This window comes from Platalea leucorodia (genome assembly GCF_965183815.1).
Source record: "Platalea leucorodia genome assembly, chromosome: 3".
NCBI classification, from domain to species: Eukaryota; Metazoa; Chordata; class Aves; order Pelecaniformes; family Threskiornithidae; genus Platalea; species Platalea leucorodia.
In genome coordinates, this window is record NC_138825.1 from 67,580,160 (window position 1) to 67,595,701 (window position 15,542).

At 36.4% G+C, this 15,542-nt stretch overlaps 1 protein-coding gene across 1 annotated transcript in view; it reads right to left on the bottom strand.

Moving 5' to 3' along the window:
• The window catches only part of LAMA2 (laminin subunit alpha 2), a 375,020-nt gene that overhangs the window by 95,834 nt on the left and 263,644 nt on the right, over positions 1-15,542 (bottom strand). Inside the window, exons 28-32 of the mRNA XM_082305530.1 lie at positions 12,664-12,781; positions 8,072-8,206; positions 7,287-7,411; positions 3,771-3,857; positions 2,659-2,852 (exon numbers count right to left, since the gene is read on the bottom strand). Coding sequence (XP_082161656.1) covers positions 2,659-2,852; positions 3,771-3,857; positions 7,287-7,411; positions 8,072-8,206; positions 12,664-12,781 — 659 coding nt within the window. The remainder of the gene's footprint in view (positions 1-2,658; positions 2,853-3,770; positions 3,858-7,286; positions 7,412-8,071; positions 8,207-12,663; positions 12,782-15,542) is intronic.

Consider the following 15,542-nt stretch of genomic DNA (forward strand, 5'->3'; position numbering starts at 1 on the left):
GTCTCCTTCTACCAATGTTGAAGGTCTAAATTTGTAAAGATGTAAGTTTGTTGACCACAGCATGGCTAAAGGTCCTTTCCCCCCCCCCCCCCCCCGCCATGAGATTGAGTTAAAGAAAAATTCCTAACAATGAAATACCTGCTTGATCTCTCTATGTCATGATTGCTTCCTGTTCCCTGTTAATCTTGTACAGCAGAACCGCATTGACTGCTTTACATTTAGGTATTTGCTTGACCCCAAGGAACACTTGTGACAGGAGCATACATCTGAGGAAAGGTTTTGCAGTTTGTGTTGCAACAGAGCTCAAAATATTGAGTCCAAATTTTTTTGAAGTCCCCGTTGTAGTTATGACTGGTGCCCTGAAAGCATTCAGAAGGTGAGTTCTGACTTGCCATACGTTTAACAATAATGCCTTGAAGTTCTCACTAGGATAGTTTTTTTTCCCTAAACACTGCACAGTAGCAAGCACAGTCAATGTTCCAAAAACATTGCGATCTAAGGTTCTTCATTTTATGTACTACAAACTATACAACTGAACTGAAGTAGAATGTCACAAGATATAAAAAAAAAAAAAAATACACAAGAGAATGACTAATCTAAGAAAACGCACGATTGCTACAGGCTTGATCCAAACCCCCTTGTAGCTCCTTCTTTCCACTTCAGCTTGCTAAGGCCAAAGCTCTTTGGGAAGGATGAGGAGGGAGCAATACATGCTTTGGCTTGTTTACATATTTCTGGTATGTATGTGTAAAATATGAATCAAGGAAATACTAATGATCTCGGTCTGCCTGAGCATGCTGGGTACAGATGAACTGAAGAAAGGCTGCTCCTGTTCATCACACTCAGCCGTATTCTGGATTGGAACTGTGGGGTTTGACTAAGAAAACAAAAAATATACGTCTTCAATACTGTAGTGATTATAGGCCAGTCAGCAATTGCCAGCTGATGACTTTCAGCAGAATAAACATTGAAATATATTTATTACAGTAAAAATGAGCGATGCATAAGAGAGCATCAATCATGTAGATTCAAAAGTACATTCATGTACTTTTACATGTAGTTACAAATAAAAATAGAAATCTGTAAGCATTAGAGAAGATTTGGGAGATTAGAGCATTAGAGAAGATTTGGGAGAACTTTTGTCATATACGACAGTATACAAGGATGTTGGCAGCATTATTAAAATTAGTTTGCAATCATTAATTATTTTCTTATTGGCTACTGACTGTTTCAAAACAGAAGGGAAAGTGAGCCCAAGAAGTGGATTACTTGAGACCAAAAATTACAAGGAAGTCTTCATCAGCAGAGTATTACGAGTATCTGTACACGATGATCTAGATGGTCACTTTAGCTGGGGAAATAATCCAGTTATTAACCATACTAATGCAAAAAATTTAGAATTTTTATGGTGTGTAGTAGACCATTCAGACTCTTGTATTACTTATTTAAAAAAACAAAACAAAACAAAACAAAACTACTTTTTGGATATTATTTCCCATTCCCTAATGGTATCCTAGAGAAAACAACATTATTCTGTTCTAAGAATATGATGGGAAGTGAATTCTGTCTGTGCCATTCACCTGTAATTATCTTTCCATTTTTATTTAGCAGTAAACAAATTCTTCCCCTTTGTACAGTGGCTTTTAAAAAATACATTCTCTTTCCATTCTACCTGTAGCTTTCTAAAATATAACTGTTATAACACAGCACTGAAAAGTGGCATGCACTAAGCAACTGAAAAATGACACGTTATGAAAAAAACAGTAAGAACCTGGTAAAACAGGTTTTCAGCTATATCAGAAATAGATCATTTTAATGAACATGCATGCTCCTCCGGATTTTTTTCTGTCTTTTCACTGCAAATTTTCACTCCAAAATCTTTAGAATCCTTATGATAAGGGATATATTTAAACAATGATACTTACAATATTATGGCTAAAATATCTCTCTAATTGAATTTAAATATGCATTATTTAGCTTTCATGTCATGCTGTGTGGTGACCTTTTATAGAATTTGCCAAAAATTCATTATTCAGATGGTTATTCTTTGCTAAATATTCAAAATCAGTTTTCACTTTCCTAAATATTAACTATAACATGCTAACATTGGACACATTAATCACACTATGTTTTATATTACCTACAACTACATTTTTTCAAACAAAGGAAGTTCTTTGTTCCTAGATATATTGTACGGTCATTCCTTATGTCTTTTCAATTCCAATGGGTGGTGGTTGAACCAACATGACCAAGTAAAACTTGGTAAAAACTTGCTGGTTGACTGCGCAACACATATGATGACATAGAGCATAGCAATTGCTGGTTAAACATTTAGGACAACACTAAAAAATTCACTAGGAGCAAATATTGTCACAACAGCAGTGACAACCTTTAGCAAAACTACAGACTTCAAAAACCCACAGAAAGAAACCCTTCAAAGCTTTGCTGTCAATTTTCAGTGAGCATCTTAAAAAGTATTGAGATTTTTCCTAACATCTCAAGGCTTATGAAAAAAATGGACCAGAATACCAAATTAGTAATAAACCTGGAAACTATTTTCAAAGAAACCCACACAACTGACTGATGCACAAGCAGGGTTGAATTTCTGAAATATGACAAACAATCAAAAATTCTCCAAAATTACATTAGTATACGTACAAATGCATTTCATGCCATCACGCGCATGCCGGTGTTCACAGCCAACACACTTCCACCCTGTGAATCCAGGCTTGCAAGTGCACTGTCCAGTGACAGGGTCACAGGGGACAGGCAGGGAACCGTATCGATCACACTCACATTCCTGGCAGGAGCCTCCTGGAGTTTGTGGGTTTCCCGTGTAGCCAGAAGAACATCTAGACATTGCAAATACAAAACCAGGTTTGGCCAACTGAGATGCATAGTGTGCTACAATGAATACTTGGCAAGATTGGAAACAAAATGTATATGAACATTCATTCATGAACCATTAAAAAAAAAAAAAATCTTCAGTGCTTTATGACTCAGTATGCATTTGTAGAGGCAAAAATTTTGCAAACTGTCCAACAAACTGATAATAACTTTTAACGAGGACATGGAACAGTCTGGATGGAAGGAGTATGCAAAAGTGATTCCACACCCCTAACAGTTTTCAGTTAAACTTCTATTATACCATGACAAAAAAGTTTCTACGTTAGCAATGTTTGGTCTATAGACCTTTTTTTCCCCACTAGCCACTTGTGTTTTGCTTTAGAAGTGAAATCTCATAGTAGACACTTGCTAATTTTGATCATCTTAATCCCACAGTGTTGCTATGGATGGGACAACAGCTGCTGTTTAAGTTATTAATTTGCAATTTGGTCATTAATATATTTATATGTAAGTGCCTTTCACAATCAGTGCCCGTGAGTCATTAGAACATAGGGTATGAGTGACATCAAGACACACTACAAGCATGGTATCTAATTTTAGATAAATTTCATCGTTTTTGATTTAACTTCAGAGGCCCAGGGGAAAAAAAAAAAAAAAAACCAAAAACCAAAACACAAATCAGAAAGTAAAACTAGGACAATATCTGTGATATAAATAACACCGATTATCAATTTACAGTGGGTGTACATAAAAATTGCCTATTATGGCTGAGTTTTAACAACATATAAAGAGGAAATAACTTATCTGAAGGCATGTATTTAAACATTAGTAAATATATGTTTATAGTATTGAAGGACATTGCTTTCCTCCATGTCTCGCCTGCCTTTCACTGTCCCTCTTTCTTCTTTTTTCATTCATCCTACCTTTCACAGTACTGGCCTTCATATCCAGGTGGGCATGCAGTACACCGGTAATCACTAGGTCCTTCCGCAACACAAGAAGGGCTAAAACTAAAACAAAAGCAAATAAAAAACTTTTTCCACTCTATTGCATCATTTCATTCTAGTCCGCTGTGCAGAAGGACCCATGGTAAGCTCTACTCTTAATGTAAATGGCAGCAATTTCTTATCTGTTTATAAACACCTGTGGGAGATCGCTCCTTTCTATGAAGAATTTTATGAATGCCTTGCTGTGGTACTGGCACAATTCAGACAAATACTGGAAGGGCAGAATCAGCAAGGGTCGTATCAGAGGGGATGGAGTCAACAACACCCATGCTGTAGACTTGTGTGATTGAATGGTTCTGTCACTCACAGTGATCAAGAAAAAGATAGTAATGGGAAGGATGTGAAACAAAAGATTAAGAAACGGAGCTAACATCCAGCCTTTCCAGTCTGATTTAATTTTAGTTTGAATAAAAGGAGATAAGCCAGGAAGAGTTTACGCAAAGGTAAGACATAAAGAGGGAGAAAGGAACCAAAGTCATAGCCATGTGGAATCTTCCAAAAAGGCAGCATCAGATGATCTTCTCAAGGACATACTGAAAAGACTGGCCTACAGGGGAAAAAAATAAAAATAAAAATAAAAACTACCTTATTCATGACGAGGAAGGTGTTGTATTTTAATCATAGAAGACACTAGATTATTTTTACTAAGCCATGACATAGACGAATAACTAGTGACTGCAGCATGTACCTATGGGAACTGTGCAAAGTAGCATGTTGCTGGAATATTAGTCCATTAAGTGCCTGCACAGATAGTTTAAAAAAAATAAAAAAAAAAAAAAAAAAAAGGTAGGCAGGGGAAAAGAAACACAACTAAATATTAAAATAGTGCAATACTGTAAAACTGTTTCAGCTCTTCGTGGAAGAACCAGAAAAGCACAGAGGTGACTAGTGGGGAGCCCAGAGCTCCTTCTTGGTACGGTACAGTCAGCATCCTACTCTAACTTGCTTATAATGCATTAAATCAATAGTGCTTGAATGAGTATATAAAATTACACCTTTAAAAAAAAAAAAACCCAAACCAAAAAAACCCCCCAAATTGATCTATTGCTCATTATCCAACACATTTTCAACTCTATAAAAATAGATCCACACCCCCAGGAATAACTCATTCTCTCTGTTCTTTGGTTTTTTTCAGCTCATCATGTTTTAAGCTGACTGCTGATTGTACAGGAGTATAAAAACAGTATTTAAAACCTTAGTGGAGTTTTGTAAAATTTCATAAATAAAAATAATTGCACTATACTAATTCACAAATATTATCACGTCAGTCATGACATAACAAGCTAATGAGGTAGTTCATTAGCAGGTGTTAGCTTAGGTAGTTAGATTTTTTCCTTTAACAGAAGAGCTTTCACTGAGCTGCACAACACACGCATCTCTAAGGTGTGATACTCTCATTTTCCACCTAATTCTGTAGCTTTATGGAATGGATCTATCCCACCTAGGCCTAAAGCTAGGCATGTAGTCTAAGCCAACTGTTCAGGCATCCTCTATCAGCAGGGGAAAATGGAGGTGCACAGACAGGTATATACATACATTTGAAACATCTCCTCCCCTACCCTCTCTCCAATGGCGGTTTCCTTCAGTTTTAACATAGGTGAGATGTATAGTTGTCTGTTCCTGCATTTACTATACAGGTAGCAAAATTGTTGATGACTACAGCTAACAGAAGTAGAAATCCCATCCGTGACGTCTGGAGACATCTGAGTTATGCTCTATAAAACCCAAGCAGTTCTGTTTCTGGACATGCTCAGATCTGACTCCTGTCTCAACAGCACTAAGAAATTGGATGACTACCTCATGATTAAGTGTATTTACCAATTTCAAACTAGGTGTTATTCACTTCTCTCTTATGAAGGCTTTTGAATAAAAAAGCCTCATGATCACTTTTATGTGAGCATGACATGAAAGTCTGACAACACCTGCAGCCATGCAGGCCGTATGGCTGCATGAGGTATCCCTTCCTCAGGCAGCTCAGCAATTTGAGTGGGCACCCAGGACACAGGTACTACCTGGAGCCCACACAGTTCTCAGCTGTAGAGCACTTCAGTGACACCCACTTCCTGCGTTTTATGTTAGCTTTTAGATAAGATACGAAGTGATTTCTGGAGCACAGTGCGGGGAATAAGTCTAAATTCTTGTAGCGGGGTGCCATAACCACCCAGGTGAAGAGTCCTGCTCATTTTTTGATCCGACACCTGTATTTCTGGGCAATCAAAGTTTCTTAAGCCCCAGAAAAAAAACAGGATCGAATAATATTTTCAGTGCTTACTACAGCCAGTTAGTAACAGAAAAAGTTTTTTCCAGGGTATTTGCTGATGTGCAAAGCTGAGAAGCTTGGTTGATCTTGTTCTTTGCAACTTGAATGTCGTTTCTTGATACTAGTAGGTAGAACACACAATCAGGTCGTAACCAAACGTTCATGAAAAAGGGTACAACTCAGAAAAACTTGCAGTTAAGATCACATTATAACTTTCTGAGATACAGGGTATTTCTTTAAGCCTCTCATAATTGTTTTTGTTGTTCTCAGTTTAGTATTTATGAGGTTTGGAAGTCTTAAAAACACTTGCTGTGGGTGAAACCTCATGATGTGTTTAGCTACTGATGTTTGAGAAAGGGATTCCCTCCTTCGAAATAAGCCTCAGACCACCCCAAAATGATAAAATGAAGAAAAAAACCCAAACAACCTCTCAGATATACTGGCTGAAATACTCACTAAAACATCCTGAAGGTCAGACAAAGCACAGAAAAATGGTTTTAAGGAACACTTCCAACCTTTCAAGAGAACAATCATGAAACACAAACCTTTTCAGAGCAGCTCTACGGTATGATTCCAGATATCATTAAGAGCTTCTCAGCAAAACAACAAACAAATCTCAAGTGCTAAAGTATCATCTGTTGGGAACTCATGTGGAGACATTGTGGCAACACTCATTAGCATAAAGCAAGCAATAAAATTTATGCTGCAATAACTATATTGCTTTTAAATTATTCTATCTTTCACAAATTGCCTAAAACTCATGTAACATTAAATAAGGAATCAATAAATTCCACAGTGGAGCAAGAAAGGCACTGTAACACATTTATACCAACATAATATATGAGCATAAGACTTTTTAAAGCTCCCTTGTGGCTATGTTGTACTTGAGTTCTGCTCTAGCTTCATTTGTGAGAATACCTTTATAACACACATTCATTATCTGTTGAGTATTGCATTTTCTAGCACTTATTAATTTATTCATCACAAATTAGCAAGGGAGCAATTTCCAACTTTTAAAGGAAGATCAATTAGCAAAAGTAGATAGAAAACATTTTACTATGGCTCACATGATGCAGTTCTCCTGTAGCCATCTGAAAAAGGACACAGTGAGCCCAAAACAAAGTTCTTGCTTGCTGGAAAGGTAATTCTGCATCATGAGTTTGCTTACTTACTTGTTACTAGAAATGGATAGGGGACAAGCACAAGGCTGACAGTCATACGGAGAGCCTTGGACAATGCCGTAAAATCCCAGTGCACATCTCTCACAGTGGTGACCAGCAGTATTGTGCTGACAATTCTGCAGAAGAAGGAGACAGAATGAAAGCCGTATTTGATAATTACAAGAAAGCAGACAACATTTTGTTCCCAGCCTCAGGGATTCAAACTTATTTCAATTCATAATTTCTCTCTCTCTGATATGATTCGCAGTGGGACTGCTTGCTTTAAGCATCTATCAAATGCCTGCTGAGTTATATATGGGTTTACAAGGAGAAAGAATGGAGGCCTGTAGTTAGCCAGATGTATCCTATGGAATTTCTTATCCCATTCATCCTTCCTTCCCTCTTTTGTTCCAGCTGTTGAAGCAGGAGAAATAATAAATTAAAATTCAATCTTACTGTATCAGGTCACATGTATTATTACCTATAGGAGCCGCGTTGTGTTTATTGCATGACACATGGTACATTGCCTCTTTAGTTTGCAGATATTTAGTTTTTCTTTTTACACAAATAGTAATTCAGTGGCAATAAAGCACTGCATAATCTGAGCTCTAGAAAATTAGAATGGAAAACTTTAAAAGGTAGATGGTTTGCTTTTTTGACCCCCCTTTAAATTTGACACTTAAGCTATCTAAGCAAAATTGGATTAAAATATTGTCCTCTATTTTTTTAGATCAGTTACACAACTTATGAATTTTACATTAAGATTAACCTAGTGCCTAAGTTCAGAAATATAATACCTGACAAATTGATGTTTCAGGGTCACACATAGTACTGTGTCCGTGACACTGACATACAACACAGGCGCCTAAGGACTGAGCAGGTGTCCTTCCTGCAGGTGAAGAGGGAAGCCTATAAAATCCTGGAGAGCATGACTGCAATAAAAAAGATGCAGAAGAAAACAGATCATTACAGAGTGGACTAGGTATGGGAAGCACTGCAAGCTCATCTTCCCAATCACCAGTTTTCACAAGCTGTGAAAAGAACCTGACAGGCTTCCAGCTGTGGTACAAACAATATACAGTACTTTACAGATAACAAGAGCCAGCCCTAATTGGAAACATTGCTGAAAAATCCCTGGAGCACTCCACTGGCACCAGGCTTTTCATATTACAGCTTGAGAGACCTTTCATTCAGGCGCAGAACACCTCACTGTTCTCACTGTGCATCAAGCATCATTCGTTTCATTTCTTAAGAATAAGGTTTGTTTTCGAAATAAATTTTTTGCATGGACTGTGGAGAGCAAGCACGATGATTCTGTTTCCTTCGTCCTTGGTGAGGTTTTCAGGTTTGACAAGCTAATATCTGCCTACATATTGCCTGATGGATAACAAGCAAAAGCTGAATGATAATAATAAAAAAACTGGTTGCATGGCTGCATTATTTATAGCTATATAATTTAAAGACCATAAAAGTAAAGAATTCAAAATATTAAAGGTTTTACATGTCTTGGGATTATTAGTCCCAAATCAAATTTATCTATCACTAAGTCTCCTAGCTTGGCAATAATATTCTGAGAGCAACCCAAAAATTACTAGCAAAGCTGACACATGCAAATCAAGCACTTGATTTTTATTTCAGGCTTATTATGCAAATGTGTGAAAGTGTGTACATAGCCCTCAGAAAGCACACAGCTATGGCAGCATAAAAATACAAACAGGACTATTTTGATAGTTCAGACCATTCAGGGTAAGTGCATACGGACAAGTCACTTGTCCCATGTATAAATCCCACCACCTAGTGGTGCTAGGAGCCTACGAAGGCTGTCTGATGAGGTCACTTCCTATCGTTGACCACAATTTCTGCTTTTTGGAAAGAAGTGAATAGTACATTTTCCACACAGCAATAAAATGGATGCAAAATAAAACAAAAGAGAATCTAGAGTAAGTAACTTTTCATGATCAAAAGCAGGATTCTTCAGTCAAGCACTAGCTGACGTGCTAGATTCTATTCATATGGCACCACTTTGACAGTTTTATAATCATTGCCAAAACCGGCAGGAGTCTAAGTTATGGAAAAGGCATAAACACAATTATTTTCTTTAGAATCACAAAGGAAGTAATCTAACTTACTTCTGCTTTTCCACTCTTATTTTGACTTAGACTACATTAAGATCCCTGAAGCATAGAAACAGTCTATCTGCTTTTTCACGGTTTGTGAAGAATTCCAATTTAGATAAATAATCTCAAATGAAAGTAATTTTTTTTTCTTACTACGATTTCCTAATTTTTTCCTCCCTCTCCATCCCCAGAAGAGTCCTTGTCCAAACATAAAATGGTATAAAGCACAGCTTTACAAGTTCTGAGTAACTTTAGCATTGGGGTATAAATATATGGTACATCCTCAAACAAATCTAATCTCTAACTGTTTTTTCTGATATGCTATTGACACTCATCTGTTTTGACCTAAGCATTTCTGAGATGACACGGGACACAGACAAAAGATGAAGCAGACTGCATTTTTCATTACTAGTTTTTAAGTTTTTCAGAAGTAACCATTCGGGAAACTCTTACCACTGCTTTTTCAGCCTGCTACTGGATTTTAAAAAAAAAAAAAAAAAAAAAAAAGGAAGAAGGAAAAAAAGATATATAAATGTCACTTCTAGTAAAAACTGCTGTGCACATAGTCCTCACAATGCAATTACAGGATAAATCATGAAATAGATACATATACCCTGTTAGCATTTGCTTAAAAAATGCCTGAGTATCAGATGCTTTTTTTCTCCTGCTGAAATTAAATAAACCTTCACAGAACACACCATAACCTTCACTGAGCACACTAAAAATAAACTAAGTTATGAGCATGTGAAGATTGCACAATTAAGTACAAAGTACGAAGGTTGCAACTGAGACATTTATTCCAGCCCCTGGTGGGTGTGAATTAAAATAAATTTCTAATTACATTACCATACATTTTCCTTTGAAAATGCAATTTGTTACAGTAATTTTTAAAAAAATCTGTACTCCTGAGCAAATGCTGGAGCCCATTAATTTCTCATATGTGTATTTACACACATTCAGGTGTATGCTCTTACCGAAATAGTGTGCAAAGAAAATGACTTCATTCACTTCCTTGCACACATTTCCCAGGAACTCACTGCTCCTGTCGCCTCATTTGCTGCGTAACACAATCCCGTACAACATCTGAAGGGAGCAGAGTTCTTACAGATAACAAGGCATCTTTTCCTTCATTTACTCGCTCCCAATTTTCTGCAACTGCTAGCTTGGGTGAACCCTTTACAAGATCCCACTTAGTCAGGACGTCTGAGGGATTTGCAGAATATTTGAGGTGTTGTTCCCTGCTACCTCCACCTAGCAATTGCAACAAAGGTGTTTGGAATTGCTAGTCCTGCTTAATAATAAAAACATGCTGGTTTGCACACAGAAAGACTGCCAGTCTCATCATCAAGAGCACATACAGTCAAAACCACTAACTTCTATTCTGCAGTCAAAGTATTACATCTTAAACACTTTCTCTGGTACCTATCATAAGATACATTTTACAAAAGCATACAAGTCAGTTGATTTTCTATAAAACTTGGCTATTTTTTTAAACATGCAACCTTCAGCATGAAAATATTTAGATAAGCAAAAAAAAGAACGTAGAATATGTATAAGGACCACCAAGCTCACTTAGTGGACCAACACTTTTCTCTCAGTGTTCAATGAGTTAGAAAGTTACCAAACTTCAACGGTTTGGGACAAAAGTTTTGATTAGTATCAGATCTATTTTATTTTATTTTAAGGCACAGTGATTCGTCTGCTTCTAAGAATAAAGCAAAATACACTATTTGGACCATGTTCCAGAATTTCTGCTCCTTTTTACAAGCAGCACCATTGCTTATATAAGGGGTACTGAAATTTGATGAGGCAAGTTTTTGTGTATGGACTGAGCAAGATCTTCTTATGGGAGTCCTATACCAGCACTGGAAGAAGAATAATTGTGGGGGAGTAAAATGGAAAGATATTTGCCAGAACTCAGTGGCCCTTTTCAGTGTATTTTCATAGATCCATTTGGATAAATTATAAGCATTCAGAAAACTGACAGGTTGAACATGTGTAGGTAGACATTTCCTAAAGCTTTGAAAACATCTTCTTTCTTGAAAACATGAAGCTTCTTTCATGAAGCACAGACATGCTACAGAATGGTTCTCATCTACATTTTTAATGCATTTGCAGTGCTATTTTGAGAAGTCAAGCATGTAAAATGAAAGCAAAATGGACAACTTTCATTCTGTTAGTGTTGGTCCACAAAGGCATGCTATTGGAACAGTTTCAAGAGGGAAGATCAATGTGAGGAACCTACAGGTTCTCAACTATTAACTGCCTTTTTAAATAACTGTTCAGAATGCATTACTTCAAGTTTTGCTTTTGAAATGACTTGTCTTTTTAAATTTTTTGTTATATAAGTTATTCATCATAATACAAACATTTAAGAAATCACAATTGAAATGCTGTTTAGCTTTTTTTCAAACCAAAATATTTCAATCAATCATATAGCTATTAAAACTTTATATGGGAATTTAAATGTGAAACAAGGCAAACAAAAATCTGGAAAGCCTTTACAGAATAGAATTTTAAAATTCTGCATGGCTCTGTTTAGAGTGCTTGGTGCTATGATTTTAATAACATTCTTTTAACTTTTTTGTTTTCAAATTTGTTTTTATAGTTTATTTGGTGAATTTCATTCAACTGACAGATCTTAAACTTTTCAGGAATAAGTAGTATGAAAGCTTTAATTATTCACTATTTCAAATGTTAATTTGTAGTTTACTTACAACTGTCAATAATTTATAGAATCAATTGGGCTTTTTTAAATTTGACATAGAGGTTTCCTGTGTTTTTCTCCACAGATTCTGTGAATCTTGGTCATGATAAAATGATGCATATAGTTCAGCCTTTTGGAAGATATGATATCGTAATTCTGTTGTGTATTATGGCCTCACCATAACATGATAACATAGTACAATCATCTGTTGTACACAGTACATTACAATAGTATTATACCCTTTCCTGTCCAAAAAGCCTTGATCAGTCAGCATCAGTCACACAATTCAGCTTCAGAGATGCTGACCCAGTAAAGCTCACTTTCCTGTATTCTAAGTATTTGAGTCATTGCCATGGTTTCAGTGGCATATTTGCCTAAAGCAAAAAAAAGTGCTTAAATTCCTTGTGAGAGAGATACCTGAGAGAGAAAGAATGTAAGCAATTAAATTGAGGGAGAGATGTTGCCAGTTAAATGAATTCACACTCTAATTACTCATCACACCTTACTAATGAACGGACCGAAAACGGTATAAAGACTTTTACTGGAAGTCAGGTTAGTACCGTACCTCACAAGACAAACCAGAATAACCAAACGGGCAGTCACATTTCTCAATCAAGTAAGCCTGAGGAGTCATCCCAGACACGGTGCTGCCTTCAGCAACTTCCATTGAGATCTCAGAAATCCTGAAAAAAGGAGCAAACATCTCTAATGAGATTAGTCAAGCACTAACTCAAACCCAGTTAGTTCATAGTCAGCTGGCATGGGAGAAAATGGTCTTATTTGGCTGTTTGTAGGCTTCTTGATCCACAGGAGAAAAACACCACTATTTTTGCCTCTCCTAAGGAAACAACAAAGCTACCACCACCACCAGTCTCAATTTCCATTTCTAGGCAATAGTATAACTAACTTCTCTCTCTTGCTTGATTCTATCTCTTTTTAAAATCTCTTTTCAGCCAAACTATTAACAAAAGCTCATATCTGATTCTTCATTTGGAGGGACTCATTGAGAAATTGAAGTCACATACTAAATGCAGTTCCAATTCATGATTCTCATAGGTACAGCAATAAAATTGTTCACTAAAATGAGATTTTAATTAGGCAACTATTTAAAAAAAAAAAAAAAAAAAATCTATCCTCAGCAACTAAAGCAGCCTAACAAGCTCTAGAGCAGACTTCAGAGACATTGGACATTTGCCTTTTTAGCAGGAATTTTAAGATCTTAGCCAGATCTTTTTTTTTTTTCCTTAGGATCATTTAGACACATAAACAAAAAATTTAAAGCAAACAAGGAATCCTACTACTGCAGCATCTGCTAGTATCAGAAAGGGATATGCTTTGTGGTAGAGCTGCTGACATTTTAACTTTCCAAACATTTGTTTGATTGTATTAATAATAATATCCTTGCCTCTCAACCACTCCCTGTCTTTCCAGCATGCATGCTGATCTGCTAAACAGGGTTGAGTACATCATGGACAAAGACAACAAGCATAATATCTAATGAAATACATTTAATCCTAATGTACCGTAATGCTGTTCTTTTAGCTTACTTCACTTTGGGGGTTTGTTAGTTTGTTTAAATGAATCCTATGATCCGGAACTCCTTACTGTCTTTGAGAAATAAAAAGGGTAGAACAGTGTAAATTTTAAAGCTTCAAATGTGTTGCTGACCTAAAAGAAAATGTTGAAGAACATGTGACTAACTAGCTGAACAAATGTCAATAATGCTGCTAGAGTCCATTCATTAAGTGTCTGTGCATAGGGCTAATGCAGAGGAGCTCACAGAACTGCTCAGTGTTCCTCATGCTCATAGTCCATTCATCTGCTCCCAATCCTTGATTACTGAGTGGCTGAGTGACACTCTTCTACACACTGGCATACAGGCATCAATGTCAGGATGACTGTAGGAAAAGCAAATGCCCACTAGATGAATGAAAAAGCAAATGAACTAGATGAGAAGTTTGTGACTGAGCTTAGGTGACCAGACCGTACCTCTTGATACCTTGTGTCAATGCAAAATCCCCAAATCATCTAGTAACTTAAACCCTGTGCTCCCTTCTTACTACCTGAAGAAAGGGGTTCAGTGAAGCAGGGAAATTGAACAAAAAAACCCAAGCAAACAAAGCAGGTCAAAATAGAAGACTGAAAATGAAGAGGGCAAAAACATTCGGATCTAATATGTCAATGTAAGCTTACACTGAAATCTCTGTACACGTAATGGAAAAACGAAATGAAATCTGCCTCCACATCGTCTTCAAGGCGGAGGCTACGGTCTGTGTGCTGCAAAAAAAACTATTTACTGTCAGAAAGCTGTATTTACATAATAGTATACTCTGGGACCACAAAGCTACCTGTTGTTTGTGTGAAAATGTTTCTTAAGGAAGGTCAGGCTTGGCTGATTCTTGGAACATGTCTAATAGGCAGCAGTCCAACAACTGCTACCTGATCAGTGTCAGGGATATTGAAATAATTCACAGTCAAATTGAAAGCATACTTCCAATTCAAACTAATTTATTATCACAGCCCAGTTGCCTGAAAAGCAAAACAAAATCTAATAAAAGAAATGTTTCAATTTAGAGCGGTGAATGTGAAAATGAGGGCAACAAAATGAACAATATAGGAGAAAAATGTTTGGCTTTGGATTCTGAGCAGAAATCTCTAAATCACTAGTAATGCTGCAGCTTCGAAGCAGAAACAACATTAGTATTGCTGCTAAACTACATAGCTAATACAGCGCTAATGCTAGAACTAGGCTATTTTTATGCTTCCAACTGCTGCTGCTGCTTTCACTTTATTTTAAAATGCTTTTCCTGTAGTTTATCACTTATCTGCAGCTTTTAAACTCTTCAATTGAAATTAAGGCACTATTAAAAACCTTAAAAAACTTCAAAAAGACTTCATTTATAATATTTTCCTCCTCCCATCCACAGTTTCTTTTGCTTTATACTTTTCTACTATGCACAGTCAGGTAAAAGGAGAAGCTTTACTAGTTTAGAACAGGGCCCTTATTTAGAAAGCACAACACACTATTTAAACAAATGCCTTATTATAAGTCACTTAACTCAAACATATGTTTAAAGTTCAGCATAAATATTGTCCTTTAGAGGGTCTCAGACTATTTTTAATAAAAGCCTTCTATTCTTACGGAAACTAATATTCCACTAACCTTTAAAAACATTTTCGGGGATTTATTTTGTGGTCTTAAGCAAAACTTCCTCTGAAATCATTCAAGGTGCTATCTTGAAAAAAATAATAATGTATTCCTGCTGTTTATTTTCTACTTAACGTCTCAGATGCCATGTGATGAATGTTACCTACGTAACTAGACAGATCATAGAAATCTATTGTAATACAACCACTTCCAAAATCAAATACAGTATGATATGCAAGGTTATGACTTCAGATGGAGAGTTACCAGAAAGAAAAGATGAACTCTTCACTAAGTCC